This window comes from Oncorhynchus kisutch, linkage group LG4 (assembly GCF_002021735.2).
Source record: "Oncorhynchus kisutch isolate 150728-3 linkage group LG4, Okis_V2, whole genome shotgun sequence".
Taxonomy (NCBI): Eukaryota; Metazoa; Chordata; class Actinopteri; order Salmoniformes; family Salmonidae; genus Oncorhynchus; species Oncorhynchus kisutch.
This window is the reverse complement of record NC_034177.2, coordinates 58,462,436-58,481,275: the sequence shown is the minus strand read 5'-3', so window position 1 is coordinate 58,481,275 and position 18,840 is coordinate 58,462,436. Positions and strand designations below refer to the sequence as shown.

Sequence of the window (18,840 nt, the reverse complement as noted above, 5' to 3'; positions counted from 1 at the left end):
CCTGGCCTCCACAATCACCTGATCTCAACCCTTTTGAGATGGCTTGGGATTAGTCAGACCGCAGAGTGAAGGAAAAGCAGCCAACAAGTGCTCAGCATATGTGAGAACTCCTTCAAGACTGTTGGATAAGCATTCCAGGTGAAGCTGGTTGAGAGAATGCCAAGAGTGTGCAAAGCTGTCATCAAGACAAAGGGTATATTTTTTATTTTTCAAAGTAGCCAAACACTTTATTTGGCTACTACATGATTCCATATGTGTTATTTCAGTTTTGATGTCTTCACTGTTATTCTATAATGTAGAAATAAAGAAAAATAAGAAATAAATAACTCTTGAATGAGTAGGTGTGTCCAAACTGTTGACTCGTACTGAATATAAATAAAATAAAGATTAAATAAAAACTAAGACGTTTGGTGAAGTTTTTCTCAAGTGCAAAAAATGTTTCATGAAAACTAGTCAGCTCTCGCTGAATGACAACAAACAGTTAATGTTCCCACTCTAGTTAGGAGTAGTACTGTTGACCAATCACTGACGAAGGGGCGTAGACTTCGGCTACTGATACTCGACTTGCCTCAAGAACATTTTTGGTGTGCTGGAACAGCTGAAAAAAAACCTGCCGAAGACCAAAACGAACAACAAAAAGTAATAGTACTGTATATGCACGAACTGTTTTGACTGGCAAGCAATACGGTAAGCTTTAGGATGGAATCAGTGTAGCCAACTGTGTGATGATCGTCAAAGCTTTGCTTATGTAAAAAAAAAAAAGACATACTTATGAAGTATGTGTAGCTAGAGAGGCCTAATAGGAAAAGGGGGATACCTTGTCCGATAGTACAATTTGTGTGTTCATAATGATAATGATGGTGGTGATCACTAGAAGTACTGTAGTAAAACAGTAATAAATGTGGTTTTGTGAGAATCATTCATTTGCTTAAATCAACAACAGTAGGCATGGTTAAGGTAGGCTAGGCTACTACTAGGCCTATAGCCTAATCTAATTCTTCACTGGTCCAAAAAGTTGTACCTGACATGAACTGGAGCGTGGATCTTCTACTCGAACTGAATGATAAAATTTAAAAAAATACCCGACCAGATCGGACCTGAGTGACAAATGAAACGTTATTCGGGTAATTTGCCCTACACTATGTAAGCTATACAAAGCTGTGGTCAGGTTCGGAGGGGTCCACTCGAATATATCAGCTCTACAACATAGACCTGATCCATGACAATTGACAACTCAACCTGACTTGGACCGGAGGGACAAGTTGAATTTTGGCTCCTCATGGTACACTAACCCGAATACTGGACCAAGGACCAGAACAGGCCCAAAATTCTAACTTGTCCCTCTGCTCCGGGTCTCTTCTTTTTTTTGTTTGTTCTTTTGCACAACTTTTTTGGACCCTTGAAGACCTTCACCTTATCATCAATTGATAAAAATACATTTAAAAAACTGCAATTTTGGTGGTGGCTTGAGGTACGACATGACATTGCATTATTGCCAAAGACCAGCCTCTTTCCAGAGATTACATACCTCACCAAAACTTATTCAGAAGCTGAGAAGGGCAGATGGAGGGAGGGGGACCCTAAATTAGGTCCCCTTGTAGTGTGGTAGTCTGTCATCATTAGGACATTCACTGTGTCTCTGGAGGACTAGAGGGAATCACACAGGCTGTGTGTGCATGTCAGGAACAGACTGAGATAGCGTGCTCATTAAAGAGAGAGGGAGGGAGTGTGTGTGTTGGGGGGGGGGGGCTGGGAGAGAACACTGCTGTGCCCCAGCGAGCTCAGTAACCACCACTTACTGCTGCTCTGTAGTTGCCATGGATACAGTGCCCTCTCCCTCATGGGTATGGAGGGATGGGGTGGAGGAGAGGAGAGGAAAGAAGTGACTCTGGCTGCTGCCTCTGCGTCATATTTATACCATCGGAGAGCTAGCTGTCTCCATCCCTCCTCATCATCTCCGCGATCCATTTCATCTCTCTGTTTTGCTCTCTCTCTCTTTTTCTGGCGGTCTATTTTTCTTTGCGGTTGACCTGGTGGATGTTATAGTGAACTGACTCTGGTGTTTCTACGGCCAGCCAAGGACAGAAGACTGGAGGAGACAAAAGGGGGGGGGAAAGGTAAGCATGGATGGCGTGTGTACATGTGCCTGTTTGTGTAGTGAGGTGCCAAGTCGACAGACCGACAAAGAGGAGAGGCAAAGATTTTTTTGTGTGTATTTTTTCTTTGACCTCACCCGAGATGGACTGGGAGATGGATGTCATGCCCCTCAGGCTAGACTATGCCAATGTCCTTATTTTGTGTGTGTAAAATGTAATGTTCATAATGAGTGTTTGTTTACCTCCAGAGGTTGTGTGATGCCTCTGTGATGAGGTGTGATGCCTCTCATTCAGTTGTGTTTGTGCAAGTACTTGACTCCTCCTCTGACATTACTGTTGTGCTGTTGCTGCATGCCTTATGACAGAGAAAGACAGAGCGACACCATCTTTGTTTTCGGAGAAGCTGCTTCGGAGGGTGAGTGACAGTGTGTGAGTGTGAGCGCCGGTGTGATCAACATTGCCTGTTTGGGCAGTCAGTGGTGAAGTGTATATCTCTAGGCTTAAAGCCTACCTGGTATATAAACAGGAGCCATTTCTCCAAAGCTGCAGTGGAGACAGACACACAGACGTACTGTACATGCAAACAAAAACACACATACAGACACACAAACACTCGTGTGTGTGTGTGTGTGTGTGTGTGTGTGAAAATACCCATATCTGCCTTTGTTCTCAGTTCGCCATTTCAAAAACAAGAGTTCTACTGCCAGCTGAGATAATTCTGTTTTGGTCTGGCTAGACTGAGAGAGAAGGGGAGAGAGGAAACAGAGAAGAGAGATCTAAGAGCGAGAGATGTGAGGACTGACAGTAAAGGCCTCAGGGAGGGTGGCAATAGTTCCTCAGAAATGTGTCTAACAGTATGAATGTATGACATTCAGCTCTGATGGCTCGGTCATCGACACGGCGCTTGATAGTTTGTAGAGAATGTCGTGTCCCGCTTGACATTTTTGTAAAATGGTTGTTGTGTTTACTCAACGCATTGATCCTGACTGACGGATAACAAAGAGCTGTAGCTTGTGAAGAGGAGCCCCACTCCTACTGTGAGTATATGTGTGTGTCACTGCGAGTGTATGTGTGTGTGTTAATATTCTCTCCTCACCATTCTTGATGTTCCTAAGATATCATGTAGTGGAGCGAAGGAAGAGTAGACATGGGGCTCAGAGGAGTGTGTGTGTGTGTGTGTGTGTCTGTTTGTCTGTCTGTGCACGTGTGTGTTGTGGACTGTAAGAATATTGCGTTTAGAGAGCAGACATGCTTGATGGAGAGGGGAGCCTAAAGAGACGAGAGAGCTCGCGTGTGTGTGCATTTTCTATTTTTTATTTCACCTTTATTTAACCAGGTAAGCTCATTGAGAACAAGTTCTCATTTATAACTGCGACCTGGTGTGTTTGTTATTAATTTATTTTTATTTATATATATATATATATATACAGTTCAAGTCGGACGTTTACATACACTTAGTTTAGAGACATTAAAACTTGTAATATAAACTTGTTATATAAATACATACAGTTCAAGTCGGACGTTTACATACACTTAGTTTGGAGACATTAAAACTTGCTTTTCAACCACTCCACAAATTTCTTGTCAACAAACTCTTGTTTTGGCAAGCCGGTTAGGACATCTACTTTGTGCATGACAGAAGTATTTTTTCCAACAACTGTTTACAGACAGATTATGTGACTTATAATTCACTGTATCACAATTCCAGTGGGTCAGAAGTTTACAATACACTAAGTTGACTGTGCCTTTAAACAGCTTGGAAAATTCCAGAAAATTATGTCATGGCTTTAGAAGCTTCTGTTAGGCTAATTTGAGTCAATTGGAGGTGTACTTGTGTATGTATTTCAAGGCCTACCTTCAAACTCAGTGCCTCTTTGCTTGAAAAGCTTTTGAAATGCATTTCAAAAGAAATCAGCCAAGACCTCAGAAAAAAAATTGTAGACCTCCAAGTCTGGTTCATCCTTGGGAGCAATTTCCAAACGCCTGAAGGTACCACATTCATCTGTACAAACAATAGTACAGAAGTATAAACACCATGGGACCACGCAGCCATCATTACCGCTCAGGAAGGAAGAAGCCACTACTTCAAAACCACCATAAAAAAGCCAGACTACAGTTTGCAACTGCACATGGGGACAAAGATCGTTTTTGGAGAAATGTCCTGTGGTCTGATGAAACAAAAATAGAACTGTTTGGGCATAACGACCATCGTTATGTTTGGAGGAAAAAGGGGGAGGCGTGCAAGCTGAAGAACACCATCCCAACCGTGAAGCACGGGGGTGGAAGCATCATGTTGTGAGGGTGCTTTGCTGCAGGAGGGACTGGTGCACTTCACAAAATAGATGGCATCATGAGGAAAGAAAATTATGTGGATATATTGAAGCAACATCTACTAACCATGGCCTACTAACCTGACTTGTGGAATTCTACCCTAAACGTTTGACCCAAGTTAAACAATTTAAAGGCAATGCTACCAAATACTAATTGAGTGTATGTAAACTTCTGACCCACTGGGAATGTGATGAATGAAATAAAAGCTGAAATAAATCACTCTCTACTATTATTCTGACATTTCACATTCTTAAAATAAAGTGGTGATCCATACTGACCTAAAATGGAATTTTTACTAGGATTAAATGTCAGGAATTGTGAAAAACTGAGTTTAAATGTATTTGGCTACGGTGTATGTAAACTTCCGACTTCAACTGTATACACTACCGTTCAAAAGTTTGGGGTCACTTAGAAATGGCCTTGTTTTTGAAAGATAACTGATTTGTTTTGTCAATTTTTAAAGTAACATCAAATTGATCAGAAATACAGTGTAGACATGGTTAATGTTGTAAATTACTATTGTAGCTGGAAACGGCATATTTTTTAAAATGGAATATCTACATAGGTGTACAGAGGCCCATTATCAACAACCATTACTCACTCCTGTATTCCAATGGCACGTTGTGTTAGCCTTTTAAACTAGCTAATTGGATAAGCTAATTGATCATTAGAAAACCATTTTGCAATTATGTTAGCACTGCTGAAAACTGTTGGTCTGATTTAAAGAAGCAATAAAACGGGTCTTTCTTTAGATTAGTTGAGTATCTGGAGCATCAGCATCAGCACACTCATGTACTTGTCGTCTTGCTCAGTTGTGCACCGGGGCCTCCCACTCCTCTTTCTATTCTGGTTAGAGCCCGTTTGCGCTGTTCTGTGAAGGGAGTAGAACACAGCGTTGTATGAGTTTTTTTCTTTTCTTTCAAAAACAAGGACAGTTCTAAGTTACTCAACTTTTGAGCGGTAGCGTGCATGTGTGTGTGTCAGAGGAGGCTGGTCGGAAGAGCTATAGGAGGACGGGCTCATTGTAAAGGCTGGAATGGAATTAATGGAACTGTATTAAACACATCAAAAAAATATGGAAACCACATGTTTGCCTCCGGTCCATTGATTCCATTCCAGCCGTTACAATGAGTCCGTCCTCTTATAGCTTCTCCCACTGTGTGTGTCTGTGTGTCTCCATTGGTCTCCAGTGTCGCAGTGCTCCAGGAGGGCTTTGCATTTTTAATCGATGCTGACTGTAGTGATTAACACTGCTGTTCTACACACGGATGCAAAACAGAGGGAGGACAAGGGAGAGAGTGAGAGGGAGTGTTTTTTAGGTTATTCCTATTTACACGAATGAACATTACAAATGGACGCTCAAATCAATGAACTGCACATCAAGGCCACCAATTAAATACGAGAGCCGGCACTGGCTGATCAATGTTTGGAAAGCACATAGCCTCTGCGTGACATCATACATTTAGAACAAAAAACAGGAGATTTCCCCGTCTGTTGCCCTGTATAATCATGTTGCTCTGTACAAGCACTGATACGTTTGCCACAATAAGCCATTTCAACAGACCTATGGTTTGTCTCCTCTCTCATATCTTTCTCCGCCCACCAGTGTTGAAATTTGCATATTAATGAACCAACCAGTGCACTCTATTTCCTACTTCCTGATTCTCAGAGAGAGAGACAGCGAGAGAAAGTGAGGGAGTTCCGATCCAGTTTTGTTTCATTATATTCCCTGTTGTTCTACACCTTTTTTTCACACTCTTCTCCTTGTTTCTTTCTCTTTGCACGTGTCCAGTGTGTCCATGCGTACGGAGCGAGGACTGAAGGCAGCTGTTTCCAGCAGAGCAGAGACCTACAACATGTGAGAAGATGTCTGTTGGAGGCTGCGCTTGCCCGGGTAAGTCTACCCATCTCTATCTCTCTCTCTCATGTGACCTCTCGTGTCTTTGCTGCTGTAAAGGTTTGATGGTATCCACATATTTGTTTAGAATGTACTGTTAAAAAAAAAGTCCAACTGGTTTACAGTGTTTTTTTTCCTGACTCAATATTCAGGGTACTTTATACTGTATCTCAAGGAGACTGCACAACAACTTACTAGCTATTGCTAACTCACATCTGCACACATATGTGGCTTTCCCCCATGTTGAATGAGGTAAAGATTGTAAACAACTTGGGAGCAATGTTTTCTTGCTGGGACAAGTTTAGGCCAGTGAAGCTCTCCTGCGCCCACAGAACAATCATGTTCCTTATGGAGGGAGGTGGGGGTGGGTCGAGGAGGAGAGACTGAGGGAAAGAAAGTGAGAGAGAGAGAGAGAGAGAGAGAGAGAGAGAGAGAAAGAAAGGGATTAAGAGGGGACACACAGTAACTCAGTGGTCCTGTTTGAAAGCTAGTTTGTTTACATTCCTGTTTGATGTTGCACTGATGGATCCTCCCCTCAGTGTGTGTGTGTTTGTGGCTCTGTGTAAGACTGAGTGTGGGCTGTGCTGTGGAACACTGACATGACTACGTCCTAACAGTCCGTGAGAGTCTGATCTGTAAGTACTACAAGACAGATCTCACTGCTCTATCATGGTGGAGGTAGTCACAGCCTGGTAAAAATAGAACGTACGTGTGCTAAATTACCCCCCCCCCCCCCCAAGCACACTCTCTCGCACATGCACACACACATGCAAGCTGCTCTTTCCCCTCTCATGTCTCTTCCTCTACCACTCTCCTCTCTTTACCTCTCCCACTCACTCCCTGTTGTCTCTCTCGCTTTCTCACTCTCTATCGCCATCGGTGGCACCAGCTCATGCAGAATGTCACATGGTCTGCCTCCTTGATTGAAGTGAAAAGGACTTGACGCAGAACTAAGATGGCAGACAGGGGGAGTGAACCGATCCACTCTTTCCCCGATAGATTGGTACTGCCTATGCTGACTGATACCACTCTCCCATTTTCACTGTCCCCTCCCGTCAGAAAGAATGCAGTAAGAAGAGGGATGATGAGAGGAACGGAGAGGGGGATGCAGAGAGGAGAGGGGGGGGATACAGAGAGGAGAGGAGGGGGGGGATACAGAGAGGAGAGGAGGGGGGGATACAGAGAGGAGAGGAGGGGGGGGATACAGAGAGGAGAGGAGGGGGGGATACAGAGAGGAGAGGAGGGGGAATACAGAGAGGAGAGGAGGGGGAATACAGAGAGGAGAGGAGGGGGAATGCAGAGAGGAGAGGGGGGGGTACAGAGAGGAGAGGGGGGGGAGATACAGAGAGGAGAGGGGGGGAGATACAGAGAGGAGAGAGGGATGCAGAGAGAAGAGAAAGGGATACAGACAGCTTTCGATGTGATGTCATGTGCCACAAGGAGAGAGGAGAGCAGAGGAAAGTTGGCATGAGCCACTGACTGGAGAGAGGAGAGGAGGAATGAGAAATGGGGTTTTCTACATGGTTGAAAATTAGATGGCAGGTAAACAAAGTCACTCAGTGGAACACAATCCTTCCAGTGTTCAGAGAAAGCTTCGTTGTGAGTAATAGGTGAGAAGAAGAGCACAAAAAGATGAACAACAACATCCTTCAAGCATTGCATAGCTTTATTTTATAATTAGCCAGTGAGGTATGTGGTTTAGCACTGAAGGAGAGGCAGCCTATGGTGAGTAATACAAGCAAAGAGACAGCAACTATTTGCTGTGCTTTTAAATTCCATCTCAGTGGATCATGTTTGTGCGTGCGGGGACGGTTACTCGGCATGCCCATGATTGTGCCCGGCCTCAACAACCCCTGCTACCCCATATAGACTCCGTAGAAGGGACAGAGTAGATATATAGGCTCTCACTCTTTTTCGTCCCCATTGTCTCCCTCTTTCAGCTTCTAACTACTTGCTTTGTTTGCCGTTCTGTTGGCCTCCTTGTTGCTATCGCAACCAGTGAGCAGCTATGACAATCCTGACGGGCTTGTGTTTTGAGAACCGTTTGTATGTAACTAAGGGGTTATATAACGGTAACTAAGTCTGAGCTTAAATTCGCTTTTTTCATCGCTACCCTTCTTCATTTTTTACTTTTCCACCATAAGTGGACAAACAAAGCGGACACACTCCAACTATGCTGTTTCTCTGAGGCCTAAAACCTGGAGACGTTTAAAAGATAGATTCACGGGGTGTGTGTGTGTGTGATTGCGTGTTTATGAGAGAGAAGTGTGTACATATGGTCTTTGCTTGTTGAGAGAAATTGTCAGTGACTTTTTGTACAGTTCACCTCAATCACTTATCTCATCTCAGTATCTTTATCAGGGTCCGTTTTCATTTGCAAGTACAAGTCTGAATCACTCTATTCAGAACAAGCATGATACCTACCAGGGCGTGGGAGTCAACGTCCGTCCCTTCAGGAAGTGAATTCAAATGTCATTAATGAACGGACAAATCCTCTTTAATTCAATGATCATTAATTGCTTCATGGAATTTGCCTTAACCCTGCTGGCTTGTCAAGTCAACACCGCTATTGGAGGGGACATGTTGTCATCTTTTACAGCAGGGTCATGATCAATAGGCACCAATTGGAAGAAAGTCGACAAACAAGGACTAACCTAAAATATCAATAACAAACACTAATCCCAAAATAACAAATGCCAATTTTCGATTCGCATTACAAAACCTTTTCCATTGTACGCCATACTAATACTCATCCCCCAGATCTGTGTAGCCGAAAGCCTGTTGGCCAGTGAAGCACACTGTGGCGTCCATCATCAGCTCTGCCTAACCTTTTACAGGAAACACAGAGAGCAGAGTCTTGAGTAGATGGGGTGATGTAAGACAAGACACATGCGTCAGGCTTCTAGGGTAAAGGTTAGACTTGTGAATGAGACTAGAGTGGGCCCCCTTTTCAGCGAGGTCTGTCTGGGTTTGAACCTGGGCCATCTGAGCTTCACTGTGAGTTTTCCATAGGGCATTCAAGGTTGTAAATTCCATCAGCATTCCAGTTGAATACAACTAAGTTATATTGAGCATTCTGATATGATCTAGATGGTTTGATGAAGCAGAGCACAGTAAGTAGATATTCAGGACGATCACAAGAGGACGCCAAAGCATCCGTTTCATGCGTGACATGATTTCTAAAATACACTACATTGCCAAAGGTATGTGGACACCTGCTCATCTAACATCTCATTCCAAAATCATGGGAATTAATATGGTGTTGTTCCCCCCTTTGCTGCAAAAGTAGCCTCCACTCTTCTGGGAAGGCTTTCCGCTAGATGATGGAACATTGCTGCGGGGACTTGCTTCCATTCATCCACAAAAGCATTAATGAGGTCAGACACTGATGTTGGGCGATTAGGCCTGGCTCGCAGTTGGCTTTCCAATTCATCCCAATGATGTTTTATGGGATTGAGGTCAGGGCTCTGTGCAGGTCAGTCAAGTTCTTCCACACCGATCTAGACAAACCATTTCTGTATGGACCTCACTTTGTGCACAGGGCATTGTTATGTATGCTGAAACAGGAAAGGGCCTTTCCAAAGCTGTTGCCACAAAGTTGGAGGCACAGAATCGTCTAGAATGTCATTGTATACTGTAGCATTTAGATTTCCTTCACTGGAACTAAGGGGCCTAGCCTGAACCATGAAAAACAGCCCCAGACCATTATTCCTCCGCCAAACTTTACAGTCAGCACTATGCATTGGGGCAGGTAGCGTTCTCCTGGCATCCTCCAAACCCAGATTCGTCCGTCGGACTGCCAGATGGTGAAGCGCGATGGTGGCGAGCTTTACACCACACTAGCCGACGCTTGGCATTGCTCATGGTGATCTTAGGCTTGTGTGCGGCTGCTTGACCATGGAAATCCTTTTCATGACGCTCCGGGCGAACAGTTCTTGTGCTGACGTTGCTTCCAGAGGCAGTTTTGAACCTAGTAGTAAGTGTTGCAACTGAGGACAGACTATTTTTAAGCGCTAACAGCACTTACAGTTGACCGATGCAGGTCGAGCAGGGCAGAAATATGACTTGTTGGAAAGGTTGCATCCTATGACGGTGCCACGTTGAAAGTCACTGAACTCTTCAGTGAGGCCATTGTACTGCCAATGTTTGTCAATGGAGATTGTACGGCAGTGTGCTCGAGTTTGTACACCTGTCAGCAAAGGATGTGGCTGAAATAGCCGAATCCCAAAATTTGAAGGCGTGTCCACATCATTTTATATATATTTAGTGCCCCCTATAGCAACATAACCAACGGGTGCTTAACTATGGAGTTAAACAGACAGGGTTGGCTTAGACTTTTGACAACATGTCGACTATGTCTTATCGAAATGTTTATTGAAAACATAAATACATTTGCACAACGAGCACTTATTGTCTTTCAAATACATTATTACAGTTTTGGTTAGCTCGGTAGTGAACGTTAGCCATATTAGCATAGACATGGCATCAGTCAAAACAAAAAATGGCATCAGGAACAAGATGGAACGAGCTGAGACGAGCTACCTACAATTCCCCACATGGTAGCTTCTTGTCATTATTGCTAGCTATCTGATTCATATCAATGTACTCTACCTGGCCATATCTATGCACGCACATCATTTCCGTGACGTACTTAGTCAACCCGTCTATTGTACTGAACACACAATGGCAAAGTGGAGGGCATAGGGATTACTGGCTTTAACAGGCTGTGCTGGCATACCAGCACATTGTCCTGCTGTTTCCAAGAACTCGCTCACACACGGGCGCAACCTTGCACACACACACTCCCGCAAACACACACACACGTGCACACTTGCATGCACGCACACGTACAACAATATTGTTTGTGTCTTCCTCGGTCTCTGAGATAATCCCAGCAAAGAACCACAGAAAGGGCAAGCTGTGTGTGTGTGTACAGTATTCTACATTCTCAGCCGGATGTGACTTTTATTCACCAGTGATGTACAGTTCTCGGAAAGTGCATTTTTTTCCCACCAATCTACACACAATTCCCTAATGATAACAAAGTGAATAAAAAATAAAACGGTTTTGCTAATTTATTGAAAATAGAGATCACCATTTAGTCGATTGTTTTGTTGATGGGCTGTTGGTCGACCGAGATTTCTTTAGTCGAGCAAAAAATATGTATAATGGGGTGCAAGACATCTGTATGAAAAATTACTACACTACTGTTCAAAAGTTTTGGGTCACTTAGAAATGTCCTTGTTTTTGAAAGAAAAGCACTTTTTTTTTTGTCCGTTAAAATAACATCTAATTGAACTGCCTAGAAGGCCAGCATCCCGGAGTCGCCTCTTCACTGTTGACTTTGAGACTGGTGTTTAACGGGTACTATTTAAAAAAGCTGCCAGTCGAGGACTTGTGAGGTGTCTGTTTCTCATACTAGACACTAATGTACTTGTCCTCTTACTCAGTTGTGCACCGGGGCCTCCCACTCCTCTTTTTCAATTCTGGTTAGGGCCAGTTTGCGCTGTTCTTTGAAGGGAGTAGTACACAGCGTTTGTATGAGATTTTCAGTTTCTTGGCAATTTCTCGCATGGAATAGCCTTAATTTCTCAGAACAAGAATATACTGACGAGTTTCAGAAGAATATTATGTTATTTGTTTCTAGACATTTTTAGCCTGTTATCGAACCCACAAATGCTGATGCTCCAGATACTCAAGTAGTCTAAAGAAGGCCAGTTTTATTGCTTCTTTAATCTGAACAACAGTTTTCAGCAGTGCTAACATAATTGCAAAAGGGTTTTCTAATGATCAGTTAGCCTTTTAAAATTATGAACTTGGATTAGCTAACACAACGTGCCATTGGAACACAGGAGTGATGGTTGCTGATAATGGGCCTCTGTACGCCTATGTAGATATTCCATAAAGAATCAGCCGTTTCCAGCTACAAATAGTAATTTACAATTTACAACACAGTATTTGTGATCAATTTGATGGACCAAAAAAATTGCTTTTCTTTCAATATCAAGGACATTTCTAAGTGACCCCAATCTTTGGAACGATAGTGTATATTTATAATAATATTAACCCTTCTTTTTTTGGATCTCTTTATTATTGTTGTTATTATTATTATTATGATCATTAGCAGGCTTAGTATTGCAGCTTCATATGAGCCATTCATGATTTGAATTGCAATTAAGCATTTTAGTAATAAATAAATAAAGCGACCCTTGAATAATTAGCCTTAACACATAAATAAACTGTTCCATGTCGGCAATTGCATGCGACTGTTCTTTAGCCTTTTCTGTTTATTCGTGGCGTCCTCTTCATCCGTTTTTCTGTCGCATGTTTTAAGGTGTTGGGAGTGTGTTATAACCAATTTATTAATGTGATTATGATATGCTATAGGTCAGGCCCTATTGGGCATGCGATGCATACATGTGTCACGTTGAAAGAGCAAGGGTTGAGGGAATAGGGAATGTTTTTCATAAACAAATGAGGGATTTTGATAACAGGACTTTTCGGTCAGAAATGGCTGTAATGGACAGCGCAAAAAAAAAAAAATTATACAGAAATATAATTTACATAAGTATTCACACCCCTGAGTCAATACATGTTACAATAACCTTTGGCAACGACTACAGCAGTGAGTTTTTTTTATGGATAAGCCTCTAAGAGCTTTGCACATCTGGATTGTATAATATGTTTATTATTATTAGTTGGCTGTTGATCATTGCTAGACAGACATTTTGAAGTCTTACCATAGATGTTCAAGCCGATTTAAGTCAAAACTGTAAGTAGGCCATTCAGGAACATTCAATGCCATATTGGTAAACAACCCCAGTGTATATTTGGCCAAGCGTTTTAGGTTATTGTTCTGCTAAAAGTTGAATTTGTCTCCCAGTGTCTGTTGGAAAGCAGACTGAACAACGTTTTCCTTTAGGATTTTGTCAATGCTTAGTTAGCTCTATTCCATTTCTGTGTGTCTTAAAAAAAATCCATTGCCAATGACCAGCATACCCATAAAATTATGCAGCCCCACCATGCTTGAAAATATGAAGTGGTACTCTTGTATTCAGGACATAAAGTACATTTCTTTGCCACATTTTTTACAGTTTTACTTTAGTGCCTTATTGCAAACAGGATGTATGTTTTGGAATATTTTTTATTCTGTACAGGCTTTCTTCCTTTTCACTCTGTAGTTACTCCACAATAATAACCTAAATTATAATGTAATTAATCCAAGTTTAACTGTTTTAAAGTCACCATTAGCCTCATGGTGAAATCCCTGAGCAGTTTCCTTCCTCTCTGGCAAGTGAGTTAGGAAGGGACGCCTGTTTCTTTGTAGTGACTAGGTGTATATAACTTCACCATGCTTAAAGGGATATTCTATCACATTTTAGGAAAGACCCAGATGCAGACAGTGTCGAAGTAACAAAAGTGTATTACTAGAACAGGGGGCAGGCAAAACGACAGGTTGCGGGCAGGCAGAGGTCAGTAATCCAGATCAGAGTCCCAAAGGTACAGAACGGCAGGCAGTCTCAGGGTCAGGGCAGGCAGAGGTCAATAATCCAGTGTGGTGGGACAAGGTACAGGATGGCAGGCAGGAAAGCTCAGGGCAGAAAGAATGGACAAAACCGGGAAAACAAGAACTAGAAAAAGTCAGGAGCAAGGGGAAAAACGCTGGTAGGCTTGACAAACAAAACAAACTGGCAACAGACAAACGGAGAACACAGGTATAAATACACTGGGGATAATGGGGAAGATGGGCGACACCTAGAGGGGGGAGGAGACAAGCACAAAGACAGGTGAAACAGATCAGATCAGATCTATTCATGTGACATTCAATGTCTGCTTTTTTTAACCCATCTACTTATAGGTTCCCTTCTTTGCGAGGCATTGGAAACCTTCCTGGTCTTTATGGTTGAACCTATGTTTGAAATTGACTGCTAGACTGAGGGACCTGATAGATCATTGTATGCGTGGGGTACAGAGATGAGGTAGTCATTCATACATCATGTACACAGAGCAAGTCTATGCAACTTATTACATGACTTGTTAAGCAAATCTTTACTCCTGCACTTATTTAGGCTGATCATAATAAAGGGGTTGAATACTTATTGAAGGCACTGTATCAGATCACACAGTCTATTATTGAGTTCCACAGACAAAAGAGAGGAGAAGCTGTTTTTCATCTGGTCCAGTAGAGGGGGATGCTTTTTCACAAGTCTCTCGCTCTACCTCTCCACCCCTACCTCTACCTACCTCTTCAGAAGGCAACAATTAGTGAGGCGTGACTGCCTCTCATATGGAACAAACAACAGGCTGGGAATTAGGTTAGTAGTGGGATTCTCATTCTTGTTTCATTAATACAAGAAAAAATATATACTTTCCTCTGCTCCTTACATTCTCCCCCCTCTCCTTCCCTCCCCCTCTCCTTCCATCCCTCCTAACTTTCTTCCTTCCTAGCTTTCTTCCCACCTTTCCTCCCTCCCTGACCAGTCCACAAAAGAGTAGAGATTGGGTGGATTGGGTTAACACAGATTAGTGATCACTGGTCATGAGTGAGTGTGTACTAAGACGGAGCCCTGTTTGCCATCTAGTGCCTGCCTTTTAGGACCCCCCCCCCCCCCCCCCCCAAATATTAAAAAATATTGAATTTGGCCTTTACTACTATAGCCCAGAGAAATGCATTAAATAACATATATAAATGGCACAAAAAAAAGACAGTCAAGAAATAAATCATAAGAATCAAGGTTTAAACCGATACCGATTTACCTTCAGACGAGTAAGAGCAAAACAGAGAATCTACCCTTTTCACGATTTGGGATCACGTTAGTTTGTAGCCCAAACGGTTCGGATGCTACAAACTGAAGTTGGCACATCGACGGTGCAGACTTCAGAGTCTCGACACTTGTGGGGGTTCGAGAGCAAAACTGTGACCAACATCGTGTTTGTGAGTCTCCCCTGTCAATAGAATGGTCATAATAGTTCTGTAGGTCAAACCGTTCAGATGCTACGGATGTTTTCGTGAGAATAACGATTTTTCAGGATGTCTCAAGGTCTGTCCAACGCCGCTCTAGCTCTGCCACCTTTCACGACATCGGCGGATGCGGAGGATTGAGACACATCCAATGCAAAACAAAAACTATATCTCTAGCTTTAATATGTTACTTAGATTGATACACCAGTGTGTCAATCGACTCGAGGGGGTTAAACACAGAGGGGAAATGTGTACAGCTGTCCCGACGCTCTGTAACCATTAATAATCACAGGGTGATTAACCTCAAACTCTACTTTCATATCGCCACGAAATAACTTTACAAATACAAAAGATCAACTTACTGTGCGACATTTGAACACATATTCCCACAAAGATGTTTTGCGTTGTACTTCCTGAGCCAATTGAAACTCTGGAAGGAAAAAAAAACATTGCAATCAAGGATAAATTGTTTCTAGATACAGCATTTCACACCAAATCAGCTCCGCTATTCATCAAAAGAGACTTTTTGGCCCTGACGGAGACATGGTCACCCCACAAAAACACTGCTACTCCAGCTGCTCTCTCTTCATCTTACTATGTGTTCTCTCATAGTCTGAGAGCATCTGGTTGTCATGGTGGTGGCATAGGGCTACTCATTTCTCCTAAGTGGAGATTTTCGATTTTCCTCCACTCATGTCCATCTCCTCATTTGAATTCCATGTTGTCATGGTCACTTGTCCACTCAAGCTTAACATTGTTGTCATCTATCGCCCACCAGGTGCCATTAGTTCCTCAATGAGCATGACACCTTGATAAGCTAATTTCCTGACGATGATTCGCCACTCATAGTACTGGGCGACTTCAACCTCCGACGTCTACATTCAATTAATTTATTTCCCAGTCCCCTCCCACTCAAGGCAGGCCACTTTACTATATGCTGTTCGCCTACTAATCTCACTGCAACCCCCCTCCAGGTCTTTGATCACTACTTAGTTTCCTTTTCCGTCTTGCTCTCCTCCAGCCCCTACCAAGATGGTCAAGTGTCGTCAATCTTAACTCTCTTAACTCTCGCCCACTGCTCTCTCCTCTTAACCAATCATCTCTCCCTTCTGCTAAATCCTTCTCCCCTCCAGTCTCCTGATTCTGCCTCTTTGATCCTACTCTCCTCCTGTTTCGCATCCTACGACTCTCACTCTAACCTTTCCTTTCAGCCGGCTTGGCCCTCTCCTCCTGCTCCGTGTCTGTGACACCATTGTGAGATCACAGAACATAGCTGCGGGCAGCTGAGCGAAAATGGAGACAACTTAACTTCCGGAGGATTTATCATCCTTTCTCTACCTTCTCTTCCAGCTGCTAAAGCCACTTTCTACCACTCTAAAATATAAAGATTCTGCCTCTTTGCCACCTTCTCTCTTCCTTAATCCTCCAACACCTAATTCCCCTCCCTCTCTACAGATGACTGTCAACCACTTTGAAAAGAAGGTTGACGATATCCGCTCCTCATTCACTCAGCCTATTGACTATTGAGTCCACTGGTCCCTCTCACACAAAACATGCCTTGGTCTCTTTCTCCCCTCTCTTTCCAGATGAAATCCTGCGACTGGTGATGTCAGTCCGTCCAACAACTTGCACATTCAACCCAATCCCCTCTTCCCATCTCCAGACCTTGTCCTACAGTTAAAGTCGGAGGTTTATACATACAGTTAGGTTGGAGTCATTAAAACAGATTTTTCAACCACTCCACAAATTTCTTGTTAACAAACTATAGTTTTGGCAAGTCGGTTAGGACATCTACTTTGTGTGTGACAAGTCATTTTTCCAACAATTGTTTACAGACAGATTATTTCACTTATAATTCACTGTATCACAATTCCAGTGGGTCAGAAGTTTACATACACTAAGTTGACTGTGCCTTTAAACAGCTTGGAAAATTCCAGAAAATGATGTCATGGCTTTAGAAGCTTCTGATAGGCTAGTTGACATCATTTGAGTCAATTGGAGGTGTACCTGTGGATGTATTTCAAGGCCTACCTTCAAACTCCGTGCCTCTTTGCTTGACATCATGGGAAAATCTTTTAGAAATCAGCCAAGACCTCAGAAAAAAAATTGTAGACATCCACAAGTCTGGTTCATCCTTGGGAGCAATTTCCAGATGCCTGAAGGTACTACATCTGTATAAACAATAGTACGCAAGCATAAACACCATGGGACCACGCAGCCGTCATACAGCCCAGGAAGGAGCGGTCTGTCTGTTAGAGATTAAAGTACTTTGGTGCGAAAAGTGCAAATCAATCCCAGAACAGAAGATGCTGGAGGAAACAGTTACAAAAGTATCTATATACACAGCAAAAACGAGTCCTATATCGGCATAACCTGATAGACCGCTCAACAAGGCAGAAGCCACTGCTCCAAAACCACCATAAAAAAGCCAGACTACGGTTTGCAACTGCACATGGGGACAAAGATGGTACTTTTTGGAGAAATGGCCTCTTGTCTGATGAAACAAAAATAGAACTGTTTGGCCATAATGACCATCGTTATGTTTAGAGGAAAAGGGGGAGGCTTGCAAGCCGAAGAACACCATCCCAACCATGAAGCATGGGGGTGGCAGCATCATGTTGTGGGGGTGCCTTGTTGCAGGAGGGACTGGTGCACTTCACAAAATAGATGACATCATGAGGCAGCAAAATTATGTGGCTATATTGAAGCAACATCTCAAGACATCATTAAAGCTTGGTCGCAAATGGGTCTTCCAAATGGCCAATGACCCCAAGCATACTTCCAAAGTTGTGGCAAAATGGCATAAGGACAACAAAGAAGGTATTGGAGTTGCCATCACAAAGCCCTGACCTCAATCCTGTAGAAAATGTGTGGGCAGAACTGAAAAAGCGTGTGTGAGCAAGGAGGCCGACTAACCTGACTCGGTTACACCAGCTCTGTCAGGAGGAATGGGCCAAAATTCACACAACTTATTGTGGGACGCTTGTGGAAGGCTACCTGAAATGTTTAACCCAAGTTAAATAATTTAACAGCAATGCTACCAAATACTAATTGAGTGTATGTAAACTTCTGACCTACTGGGAATGTGATGAATGAAATAAAAGCTGAAATAAATCATTCTCTCTAGTATTATTCTGACATTTCACATTCTTAAACTAAAGTGGTGATCCTAACTGACCTAAGACAGGGAATTTTTACTGGACTTAAATGTCAGAAATTGTGAAAAACTGAGTTTAAATGTATTTGGCTAAGGTGTGTGTAAACTTCCCGACTTCAACTGTATATCTCACTTCCCTCATCAACTCCTCCCTGACCACTGGCTGCATCCACTCGGACTTGAGTCTCTCCCCTCAAGAAGCCAACAATAGACCCCTTTGACGTCAAAAACTATAGACAGGCATCCCTTCCTTTTCTTTCCAATAACACTTGAGCGTGCTTCCTCTGACCAACTCTCTTATTATCTCTCCCAGAACAATCTTCTTGACCCTAACCAGTCAGGATTCAAGACGGGTCACTCAACCGAGACTGCTCTTCTCTGTGTTACGAAGGCTCTC

General features: G+C 42.9%; 1 protein-coding gene across 22 annotated transcripts in view; it reads left to right on the top strand.

The window, feature by feature from the left end:
* Window positions 1-533: 533 nt before the first annotated feature.
* LOC109889740 (LIM domain-binding protein 1) overlaps window positions 534-18,840 on the top strand; it is a 47,206-nt gene continuing 28,899 nt past the window's right edge. For 5 of the 22 annotated variants that reach the window (XR_004209803.1, XM_031823299.1, XM_031823288.1 and 2 more), the window contains exons 1-4: window positions 556-687; window positions 2,047-2,117; window positions 2,462-2,511; window positions 6,220-6,321. Coding sequence is in view for 20 of the 22 variants with exons in the window: in XM_031823299.1 (XP_031679159.1) it covers window positions 6,294-6,321 (28 nt within the window). In the remaining 2 variants the exon portion in view is untranslated. Of the gene's footprint in view, window positions 688-2,046; window positions 2,118-2,461; window positions 2,512-3,098; window positions 3,134-5,502; window positions 6,118-6,219; window positions 6,322-18,840 lie in introns of those variants that run through there. The other 17 variants (XM_031823300.1, XM_031823283.1, XM_031823291.1 and 14 more) reach the window with 12 other exon arrangements.